Source organism: Anabrus simplex, chromosome 13 (genome assembly GCF_040414725.1).
Source record: "Anabrus simplex isolate iqAnaSimp1 chromosome 13, ASM4041472v1, whole genome shotgun sequence".
NCBI classification, from domain to species: Eukaryota; Metazoa; Arthropoda; class Insecta; order Orthoptera; family Tettigoniidae; genus Anabrus; species Anabrus simplex.
In genome coordinates this window covers 13,158,691-13,171,190 of record NC_090277.1, presented here as the reverse complement: position 1 = coordinate 13,171,190, position 12,500 = coordinate 13,158,691, and the positions used below count along the sequence as shown (strand labels likewise).

The 12,500-nt window shown below is 40.5% G+C and overlaps 1 protein-coding gene across 1 annotated transcript in view; it reads right to left on the bottom strand.

Annotated features, from left to right (window-relative positions):
- Positions 1-12,500, bottom strand: part of Fnta (farnesyl transferase alpha) — a 60,180-nt gene that overhangs the window by 37,701 nt on the left and 9,979 nt on the right. The window contains exons 3-4 of the mRNA XM_067157472.2: positions 4,932-5,027; positions 4,618-4,752 (exon numbers count right to left, since the gene is read on the bottom strand). Of these exons, the coding sequence (XP_067013573.2) occupies positions 4,618-4,752; positions 4,932-5,027 (231 nt within the window). The remainder of the gene's footprint in view (positions 1-4,617; positions 4,753-4,931; positions 5,028-12,500) is intronic.

The window sequence follows — 12,500 nt, the reverse complement described above, 5'->3', positions numbered from 1 at the left end:
CACCTATTCAGTACATATACATACCTGGCAACTTTACATAACCAAAAATCGGGAGATTTTGATACGAAAATTAGGAAAAGTAAGGAGATACAATTGGTCAAAACTGCTTATTCTATATGTCTTGCGCAGTACGGGAGTACTATTGTATATATTATAACACGTATTGTCTCAAAACCCAACTGTTGCTATACGAGGCTACAAGGCTAAAAGTTACCCATCTCTATTCCCCCACAGGAAGTATGTGAGTGAGATGATCGGTCTCTGATAAGCCTGATTGCATGTAATAAGCCTTCCGAAAACAGTATGAACTCGTGCTCCACACGTGTGAATCAGTCTGCTGTTACTTAGCAAATAGACAGATTAGTATATTGCATCATGGCTCACGTGATGCAAAACGCAATTAAAAAAAAAAATCAAGTAATAAATTAAAATTTGTCACAATTGTCACCAAATGGCTCCTAAAACCTGTACAAAATTTGCTAGTCGCTATCTCTGAAATTGTGTCACTAAATTACTAGAACAGACTCCAAATCTAGCGACTAGTCTAGAATAAACTAGACTGATGTGAACGAACACGAACATGGCACGCGAGAACGAGAGATTTACAATCGATATACACGTCGTGATATATAAGGTTTCAATAAACATCGCACATTCGTGCACATTTCTCATATTAATAAACGTAGATATTTCATTTGGAAGCGGCCAATGAGCGAAGGACTTCCAGCCACTGGCGTAATATACTGAAATGGTGGGATGTGAAAACAAAGGTTTGGATTTCACCAAAAAATATGCTGAAATCGGGATATAATAGAATAATCGGGAGGCGGGAAAAACTGTTGAAAATCGGGAGTTTTACCGCCTAAATTGGGAAAGTTGGCAGGTGTGCATATATAATATAACAATTCCTTAGATAATCAGCCACAAAAAAATCACAATTGACCAAGATATAAAACAGAATGTAGTAGTTCAACTATGTTATATTTATTAAAATTATTTTGTTCGATTTAAAATTAGTGTCCTGAACAATTAAAACGTGTGAAGAAGTGGAGGCTGAACAATTAAAAGAATGTAGACACGATATGGGCTTATAGCATGTCAAGGAAAAAGGTGAAACTCTTTGCTCCGCATCTTCAGAAGAAAATCTCGACTGTTCACAAGGAAGACTTATCCAATAACGAGCGTCTGAATTTAAGAATGCATTTCTGCTGGAGCTCTAGTAGCTCGTTGTACGCTGGCACAGTAAGCTCTATGTGTGTGTCACAAGTAACAGAGAGAACATAGAAGAATGTGGTAGAAAAAATAAATAGAAATAAAATAGAATGCAATGAAAGACACCAGGATAGAACAGAGCAGAAGAATGAAAAGAAAGTATGAATAATGATGTGGACCTTGTGGGAGGGGGGCATAACCGGTGTACACACGTATGAAAGTATGATATTAACACACAGCTTGGAATGAACCATTTGGTGACGACGAACCTACGAAGTTGGAAAACACCGGAAGGAAATAACAATATAGAAAGGACAGGAAAGAGAACTACCTATGTAAATTCTTAATGGCTGGCAATCACGTATTACTTAATTGATAGCCAGTGTCCCAGTTGAAACTGTTAGGATTTTTATGTCTTTCCACAGCTTCCCATCTAATCCTAGACCTGTAGTGTTCAGTGTGGGTCAGAGCTCGAACATCTTGGAACATGACATCGTGACCAGACGATAGGGCGTGCTCAGCTATTGCTGACTTGTCTGGCGGGTTGGGATGGATATTTCTTCGGTCTTCCTTGATGCGAGTCCCAATGGCCAATGTATACCTTTCTGCAAGTACAGGCAATTTTGTACACCCCAGGGTGTAATAGTGGGACAATTTGTCCTTGCTTTTACCTAAACTGTGAGCAATTTTAGTGACAGTGCCAAACACGGTTTTTATATTATGCTTGCACAGCTGGTCTGTGGTCTTACTGCTTTACGGCGCACCGACACAGATGGGTCTTATGACGACGATGGGATAGGAAAGGCCCAGGAATGGGAAGGAAGTGGCCGTGGCCTTAATTAAGGTTCAGCCCAAGCATTTGCCTGGTGTGAAAATGGCAAACCACTGAAAACCATCTTCAGGGCTGCCTACAGTGGGATTCGAACCCACTATCTCCCAGATGCGAGCTTACAGCTGCGCGCCCCTAACCGCATGGCCAACTCGCCTGGTGGTCTGTGGTCTTGCGAACATAAGGCAGGTAGGCAGTTCCCTTGACTTCTTTCTGTGCGTTTTGCTTAGTTGTCCCTCTGGGATGCAGGGGTCTATGAATGTGTATATGGTTGTAACCATTAACCTTGAACGTGACTTTGAATGTGTCCATCTCCTCCTGGAGATTTGATGACTCACAAAATCGTGTCACTCTCGTGGCGAGTGTGGTGAGAATGCCCTGCTTTTTGTGCTGGATGGTGGTGAGAATCTGCATGGAGATAGCAATTTGTATGAGTAGGCTTACGATAGATGGTATGTACTAAGGAGCCATCCGGTTTCTTTCTTACTAGAACATCCAAGAAAGGAAGGCATCCGTCCACCTCTATCTTCATAGTGAATTTAACTGAAGGATGTTGCTGATTTATGTGGTTTAAAAAAATACATGAAGTTTCTTAGGACCTTCTGTTCATACCACAAATGTGTTCACCAAATCATGAGTTTGACAGGCGCCGAAGCAATAGCCTGCTTCTCGAAATGCTCCATAAAGAAATCAGCCACTAGCAGCAAGAGTGGACTTCCCATAGCCAGCCCATCTGTTTGTTCGTTAAATTGCCCACCCCACAAGAAATAGCTCAAAGTCATGCAGTGGTGAAATAGTTCAGTAATGTCCTCAGGGAACAAATGCTCAATGAGAGACACGACCGAATCAACCAGCACTTTAATAAACAAGGACTCCACATAGAATCATGCCAGAAGTGCATTACGTTGACGGATTACGGTTGACAACTTAGTGACGCAGTACAAAATTAAACAATATAAAACAGTGATTAAACCAGAAGCACTATACGCAGCAGAAACATGAACTTCAAAGGCCAGATGGAGAAACTCATGCTAAAAGAAAGATCATAGGACCAAAATTTCAGGATAATATACATCAAGAATGAAACACTACAAGAAAATTGAAAAACTCTCAGATATTATGCGAAAAAGAAGGATAAATTTTTGCGGTCATCTTCTCAAGATGAACTCTAATAGATTACCCAAACAAATCTTTGACTTCTTCCGTAACTGCAAAACAAAATGCAACTGGTTTAAAGAAACTGAAAAAGACCTAGTAGAATTAAAAATTACAGAAAATTAAATTCATAACTAAAGATGAAAATATAAGGTTCCAAGACAAATCTACATTAAAAGCCAAACCTATTATCTCTGAAGATGAGAGGAAACGAAGATCAGAAAGAATGAAGAAATACTGTGCACTAAGAAAAGAACAACACACAGAGAAATGATTGATTCAACGTACTCCAAAGAGGGTGAAATTAAAGAAGACAAGATAAAAATCACCTTGTATCAATTCCTCATATGAGTTTGATGTTGAGTAAATATTACAATTTCGTATTGTATGTGGCTTGTTTCTTGTTAAAATAGTATGTTTTCCTGTAAGGTTAGGTTACGAGTATTTTACTTTTGAACCGGACTTTTAGTTGAATTTAAATAAGGACTTCACTAGTTAACGTGGATTAAAAAATGGTGAACCCGATATGGCGATATGAATTGGAACGAATCAAAGCAGAAGGAACAAGTAGCAACCACCTGGGGCTGCCATGCTTCGATTCTACTTTCGATTCACAAATGAACTGATTCATTTTGTATACTGAATCACGATTCATTCGTTCAGTGTTCTGAATTACTCCTTCAGAATCTCCCCATTTCTAGTTCAAATATACAGGGAGGAGACCTGGAGGTGGAAACATGAGCCTACTTACTCTTCCAATCGAACAAAAAATTAAAAAATTATAGTTGAACATTTTGCGCCTCAAAATTAATCTCCACAACTGTTAAGACATTTTATCCCACTGGATGATGAGATGGTCAAACCTATTCTAAGAAAAGTTAGCCACGCTGTCGACGGAACCACTTCTGTACACAGTCACTCACATTGTCATCTGATCAAAGCGATGTCCACGAATGTCCTTCTTCATCTCAAGGAAGGGGCCACGATGAATACACACCACTGTGAAGAAACGCTGCAGAAACGAGGGTGTGCCACATAGTAAAAAAGCCGGGGTATGCTATCGAACAGCATTCTTCTTGACAAAGCCTGCCCCCAACTCTGTAAGGAATACACTTCAGAGATTTCTTTAACAGCCTCCCACCAGCCCAGACCTCTCCCAATGCTATTTTCACATCTTTGGGGAGCAGAAGAAAGCCATTTGTAGACCAGTTCGGAATGGATGATGACATGTGTGACTGGGTCGATAACCCACCAGTGTTTTTAAGAATGGGACTGACCACTTCATCACCCAGTGGGATAAACGTCTCAACAATTTTGGTGACTACTTTTGAGGCACAAGATGTTCTACTCAGGTGACCTATTTTCATTTGACTGCCCCCATGTAACTGTGTCACAGTACTGGATGTAAAATGGTAGCTTACTCAAATGTTCGAATAACCCACTGCCGGTGTTGCCAGGCATGATAATTCTTTGCATCCCTCTCGAGGATCGATTCGGTGAGTTCCAGCTCATACGACGGGTCTTGTAGCCATTCCACGATGACTCTCCGGTGATGCCTGTTGGAAGAGAGCAACATGATACATTTCACATAGCAGGGAGAGTTAATTTAACTAAGTAGAATTATAAAATATTAGCAGTACACTGTTGGCCTCCAGATTAGCACAGCACTTGTTGCAAATGAGAACAACAAAAAGAAAGAAGATGAATATAGCAAGATTGACAGAAAAATACTTACCACACTTGATAATTTTTGGGGTTATCCTCTATCACGTGTTTCACATAATGCAGTTCTTGAATCAAGTCTTTCTGCAGTTGTTTGAGAATTTCTCTCCTAGAATCAGAAAGATACATGCAATTTATGGTAATTTGACAATGATTCAGTTTAGCATGACGCACAGAGTAAGGTACTACAGGCAATTAGAGAGAATTTTATCCTGAAGTGGTTTCATTTAATATGAGGCTGAGATGAATGAAAATTGTGGAAGGATAATAAAAATCTGAAATGTCATCCACAGTTCTGTCTGTTGGCAGTACTGTTACAAACTGTTATCTTATTTCTGGACTTGCATCCCCAGCTTTCTCTCTGTAATTTTTTTTTGCTACTTGCTTTACGTCGCACCGACACAGATAGGTCTTATGGCGACGATGGGATGGGAAAGGCCTAGGAGTTGGAAGTAAGCGGCCGTGGCCTTAATTAAGGTACAGCCCCAGCATTTGCCTGGTGTGAAAATGGGAAACCACGGAAAACCATTTTCTGGGCTGCCGACAGTGGGGCTCGAACCCACGATCTCCCGGATGCAAGCTCACAGCCGCGTGCCTCTATGCGCACGGCCAACTCGCCCGGTTCTCTGTAATTTCAGCATTTGAAGAAGACTGGTCTTGCTTGTAGCAAATTTAACTAAAGCTTAACAGCTATAATCCATATGATTTGATAATACAGTCAAAACCGTTTATTGCGGCATCGCTTTTAACAACGTATTAGATATAATGGCAAAATCTAATGGTCCCGTCTGAATTATACATAAACACTGTACGACGTCGCTCATTACAACACATCGTATGAAACGACGCATTTTTATCACATTTTTTGAGAAATAATGTCCTATGTCACTGTGAAGACTTCACAAAAGAAAAGGAACGTGTTTAATATTGGAGAAAAGTCACACATAATTCGGCAACTGAAAAATGGGGATACAAACGTCAACATCGCGAGGGAAATGGGTGTATTACACTGAACAATTTCTGCAATTTGGAAGAACAGGTAAAAAATACAGTCTCTTTTCTAATATTTATCAAAAATCAAGCAGGATTGTCTGAGCACAAAGGTAGTGAAGAATCTCTTCTTAGATCGTTTAAGCATCGAAGAACAAATATTGTGCCGATCAATGGACCTGTTCTTAGTGTGAAAGCCTCTCGGTCCAACACCACAAATACTATACTTTGTTTTACACCATCCACTTCACTATCATGTGTCCACACAAAGAGAAATCACTCCCATACAAGCTTTCTGAATATCTAAAATAACTTATACAACTCTACTTTGACATCAGCATCTCAGAGAACAAAAAGAACGGCAGAATGAGACGGTCACGGAATACAAAATGTATTATTTCCTCTCTGCTACAATGGTTCATGGTGTGGGTTACTGCAGTCACGTCCTAGTTTGTGAATCATGAACAACAGCTGAGAGTCAGGATACCAGTTGCTATGTAATGGGACTGGGCATCTCGGACATATTCTGAGTTGTACCCCTCCTTGTGCTCAGGTGGCTAGGACTAGTGATGGTCCCTAACCCGTCAGAGGAGAGATCCTCACTTAGACTATGTGTAAGTAGGGTAGAATCCTGCTTCACAAAATTTACAAAGCCCAGGACATTTTGAGCAAGCCTCGGACCTCTGGGAATAACGGACTCCCACTCCCATTTGACAGGCGAGGGAATCCTCGGAAACAACTCGGCGAATGAAATGGAATTCCATGGAGTGCTATCAATATTAATGGGGCTTATGGAAGAAAGTAGAACTGGCTGAGCCAGCAAAGATGATGCATCTGTATGAGTTAAGAGTAAATGATATTCAGATAAGGGGAGATAACGAGGAAGAGACAGGAAATTATAAAGTGTATTTGATGGGTGTTAAAAAGGGAGGGGCAGAGTATGAGGTAAGACTGTTCATCAGGAATACTACTGCAAGCAACATAGTTTCTGTTAGGCACGTAAATGGGCGAATGATGCGAAAAATTAGGACAAGAATTGTCTCAGTGTATTCAGCATGTGAGGGTGCAGATGAGGATGGAATTGACAAGTTTTATGAAGCATTGAGTGACATCGAAGTGAGGGTCAACAGCAATGATAAGGTAGTGCTAATGGACAACTTCAATGCGAGAGAAAATAGAAAATAGAACTGAAGAACATGAAAGGGTGATTGGTAAAAATGTGGGGAAGATATGGACTTCTGCACTAATATGGGTTTAGCAGTTACAACTACATTCTTTGATGTTACTACTATCTGATCTGTAGTGAACTAAGTATTTCTAGGCCTAGCATAGAGAAAGTGAAATCTGTCGGCCAACGAATAAGGGTAGAAATATCCAGGGTGAGGAAATTAGACAGAAGTACATGGATATGATTAGTGAAAAGTTCCAAACAGTGGACAGTAAGCAGGTTCAGAATACAGAAAGAGAATGGATGACATATAGGGATGCTGTAGTAGGAACAGCAAGGGAATGCCTAGGAACAACTGTGTGCAAAAGATGGGAAAAAGCGAACATCTTGGTGGAATGATAAAGTGAGAGCAGCTTGTAAATGTAAAACGAAGGCGTATCAGAAAGTGCTCCAAACAAAGGCTGATGCACACAGGGAATTGTACATAGATGAAAGGAACAGATCGAAACAAATAGCTATTGAATCCAAAAAGAAGTCGTGGGAAGATTTTGGTAATAACCTGGAAAGGCTAAGTCAAGCAGCAGGGAAACCTTTCTGGACAGTAATAAAGAATCTTAGAAAGGGAGGGAAAAGGGAAATGAATAGTGTTTTGGGTATTTCAGGTGAACTCATAATAGATCCCAGGGAATCACTGGAGAGGTGGAAGGAATATTTTGAAAATCTTCTCAACGTAAAAGGAAACCTTCCTGGTGACGTAAACAACCGAGCTCATGGAGAGGAGGAAAATGATGTTGGTGAAATTACGCTTTAGGAAGTGGAAAGGATAGTAAATAAACTCCATTGTCATAAAGCAGCAGGAATAGATGAAATTAGACCTGAAATGGTGAAGTATAGTGGGAAGGCAGGGATGAAATGGCTTCATAGAGTAGTAAGATTAGCATGGAGTGTTTGTAAGGTACCTTCAGATTGGAGAAATGCAGTAATTGCACCTATCTATAAGCAAGGGAACAGGAAGGATTGCAACAACTATCAAAGTATCTCAGTGATTAGTATACCAGGCAAAGTATTCACTGGCATCTTGGAAGGGAGGGTGCGATCAGTGGCTGAGAGGAAGTTGGATGAAAACCAGTATGGTTTCAGACCACAGAGAGGCTGTCAGGATCAGATTTTCAGTATGCGCCAGGTAATTGAAAAATGCTACGAGAGGAACAGACAGTTATGTTTCGTAGATGTAGAGAAAGCATATGACAGGGTACTGAGGGAAAAGATGTTCGCCATACTGGGGGACTATGGAATTAAAGGTAGATTATTAACCCATTGAGCCCTGCATATTCGTTGGATTGAAACTGCATTGGCGCTGGGATTACTTTGGAGGAAATATAGTGTCGCTTCATATCATGAGAAATTTCTTACTTACAAGACCATTAAAGATTTAAATATACATGAAAACAAAAGGCTTTCATACCACAAACTGCGGAACAAGGAATACAGTAAAACAATTTTTTATTAGCATCACGGGACCTTACTCAGTCCGCCTGCTGAGCTGTAACACAGTCTTGTCTTTGCACTTCCTTTTAGATTTCCACATGTATTTTTTCTTCAGGAGCGCTGCTCAGACTAGTACTAATATTACTACTAATTTCACTGAAAAAATTACATTCCTAATCATCAGTACTTCCTAAAAGGGGTTACATATCGGTAAATATCAGTTCTATACTGGCAGCCATCTTGTTTACAAGTGAATCTCAAAGTCTAGAGATAGTCCACTTCAGACTAATATTACCAAGCACACTATCGATATATATTAGCAAAGAGCATATAACATTGCAAAGAAAGAGTCCCTTCACAAATCACAAATGCAACTCCCTCTGCCATCTCTTGAGGAAAAGTTGAATTACGTTGTAAAATGAGACAACGGAACAGTTCCGTGGTCCGGCGTTTGGTCCACCGAAACGAAGCACGGAACGGTTCCGTGGCGCGGGCCCAATGAGTTAAAATAATTCAAAGGCATTTTTGTTGACAATTGGGCTGCATGGAGAACTGGAGGTAGAATGAGTTCAGGTTCAGGGTACTTACAGGGGTTAGACAAGGATGTAATCTTTCACCCTTGATGTTTGTAGTTTTCATGGATCATCTGCTGAAATGTAGTAAGCAGTCTGGCCTATGCTGGCGACTTGGTCTTAATGGCAGATTGTGCCGAAAGCTTGCAGTCTAATATCTTGGAATTTGAAAATAGGTGCAATGAGTATGGTATGAAAATTAGCATCTCGAAGATTAAATTGATGTCAGTAGGTAAAAAATCCAAGAGAACTGAATGTCAGATTGGTGATACAAAGCTGGAACAGGTAGATAATTTCAAGCATTTAGGGTGTGTGTTCTCCCAGGATGGTAATATAGTAAACAAGATTAAATCAAGGTGCAGTAAAGCTAATGCAGTGAGCTTGCAGTTGCAATCAACAGTATTCTGTAAGAAGGAAGTCAGCTCCCAGACGAAACTATCTTTACATCGGTCTGTTTTTAGACCAACTTTGCTTTACAGGAGTGAAAGTTGGGTGGAATCAAGACATAACAGACATGAAAGTAGCGAGAATGATTGCTGGTACGAACAGGTGGGAACCCTCCTGTCATGTGCATTTCCTCAGTAACAACAGTTACTACTCCACCACCCTCCCATGTAACACCCCCTCCACGTACATCTGGCGCGTCTAAGGAATTGGCTACTTCCCCTCTTCACATGACTCACTCCCCGCCTCTACGTATACACACTTACAACACGAGAAGCAATAACAAAGCCGCTTGCCAGTTTGCCTCACACAGTTAACGCTAGCGGACACTCCCTTTCTATTACAGCAGGTAAGTTTCCTTTTTCAATTTTCTCTTTCTCTCCCTTTTAATTTTTGTCATAACATGGCCTCAATTCCCCTTTTTTGCCTTCTTTTCAGATTTAAAAATAATTTTCAAGTTCACGCTTTCAACATTATCAACGCGTCACATATGGACGTATTTTAGTGCCTACAATACTATCTGTCTCAATTCAACACAATTCACTAGAGGCAATAACAAGTGGCCTGCCTTGTCCTATTCACGCTGTCATCGCTAGCAAATATTTTCACCGGTCTAACGGGTAAGCTTTCTCCTTTTTACAATTTCCATCCCCCTTTTTATTCTCGTAAAACATTACTTCACTCTTCCCTTTTTTCTTTCTTTTCAGATTTCAAACTTCAAGTTTATACCCAACAACTCTACAATTAATCCATGCTTCAAACATCGAAGTTCTTTTTAATGTCTACTATTACATCTTTTTTATTTTCACAACCTTTATGATTGTTTTTACTTTTCAGATTCTCAATATTCATTGTACTTTATGAAAAATCTTTGATGCTAATCTGTATAATATGTTACAGTCTAATTTTAATACTATACAACCACTTTTATCACAACTTTACCATTCTTTTAACATAACGACATTTTTAACCATTTAAATAAACTCAGGGCGCTGACCTTAGGCTTTGTATATTTGTAGCTGATGATGTTCGCAAAGACGAATGAAACATGTCCTATTAACCAATGTACCTCATGAATATTTTATAAATAAATGAGTGCATTATTTTTGTATTGAATAGGTAGTAATAAAAAGTTTTTAACTTTAATCAACTTTAATTCTGAATGTTCTCCATATCTACCATATTCACCAGACCTCACCCCTAGTAATTACCACGTGATTAGGCCACTCAAAGATGAATTGGGTGGTTGCTATTTGCTTCACGTCGCACCGATACAGAAAGGTCTTATGGCGATGATGGGAAAGGAAAGGCCTAGGGACAGGAAGGAAGCAAGCAGAGGATTTTGGCGACGTTTAGTAAATTCGCAGAGGCTTGCAGACTGAACACTGAAAGGCATAACAGTGTATAATGATAATGTATGTATGAACATATGTATCCTAAGCCTTCTAAATCTTATCTTTGTTTGCTTAACATATTAGCAGAAAATTACATTTGGAGTAATTACCTAATAGTCCAAGAGATGGCATGAGTTAGCTAGAAATGAAATGGATACTTTTGGGCGCTAAGTCAGGGATCGAGTCTTCCTTTGCCAAGTGCTTAGAGAAGGAAAGGATTAAGGAATATCCTACAAGTGACAGCACCATGCAGACAAGCAAACACCGTCGAAGTACCAAACATTTCCCACTTAGGACATTCACGGAAGAAGAACAGCAGTCTATTTGGTTTTTGAGTAGTAAAGGCGTGAAAGCTATTGCAATTCATCAATGAATGACGATTCAGTATGATGATGTATGTTTTTCAAAGCAGTTACATTGCAATGCCTGTTTCCGCACAGCCCATGTAATGGTAGTGACAATCAAAGACCTGCATTCTGAATGTTCGCCACATCTACGATATTCACCAGACCTCATCCCTAGTCATTACCACGTGATTGGGCCACTCAAAGAGGCACTGGGTGGTTGTGGTGGTGATTACCGTTCTAAGAGGAAGTACGGCAGGGCAACCATCCTCTATTAACACTTATCAGAGGGAAGTCCTTTGAAGAAGAAAGTTTTGGCAAAAGAAATAAAAGAGCTGCGATGGATGTGAAAATGAAAGAATCCCCAGGTCTCACAAACCCGGCATCATTCGGATTGGAAAGGAACAAGAGCTGACCAAAGGAGGTCGGAGAAAAAAGATTACAGCGAAGAGACTAGCACAAGGGGAAGCAGTGAAAGACACAGCTAGAGTCCCTGTGGTCACCGACCCACGCTCCCCAATCGAGAGCCTCTGGGATCCCCCTTTCGGTCACCCTTTACGACAGGCAGCAGCGGAGACCGTGGATTTATCCTAGCACACACACCCACAAGGGTTGGAGGCACTGGGGAGAAGCCAGTACACGAGTAGCTGTGCAGATGTAGGGATTTTTAAAAACTTTTTCCTTAGTGGTTTAACATCGCACCAACACATCAAAGGTTTTCGGCGATGGAAGGATAGGAAAGGGCTACGATTGGGAAGGAAGCGTGGTGGCTTCAATTAAGGTACAGCCCCAGCATTTGCCTGGTGTGAAAATGAGAAACCATGGAAAACCACCACAGTGGGGTTCAAACCCCATCTCCCGATGATGATGATGAAGATGCTTGCTGTTTAAAGGGCCCTAACATCTAGGTCATTGGCCCCTAATGGTATGAAATGAGACGAAATGAAATGACAAATTAAAAGCCCAAAAACATCCACTGACCACGTGAGGACGAAGAATGAATGGATGGATATGAATTTAAAATGATCAGTAGAACCGACCCACAGTGCCTCACATGCACAGAAGCTGGCATAGAACAATAGTATTACTGACCAAGGAACTGCTTCTATAGCACAATACTGAATTGATGATACTTGTAGTCGAAAGGGGTCCACAATCCAAGTCAGTGGCCCCTCACAATGG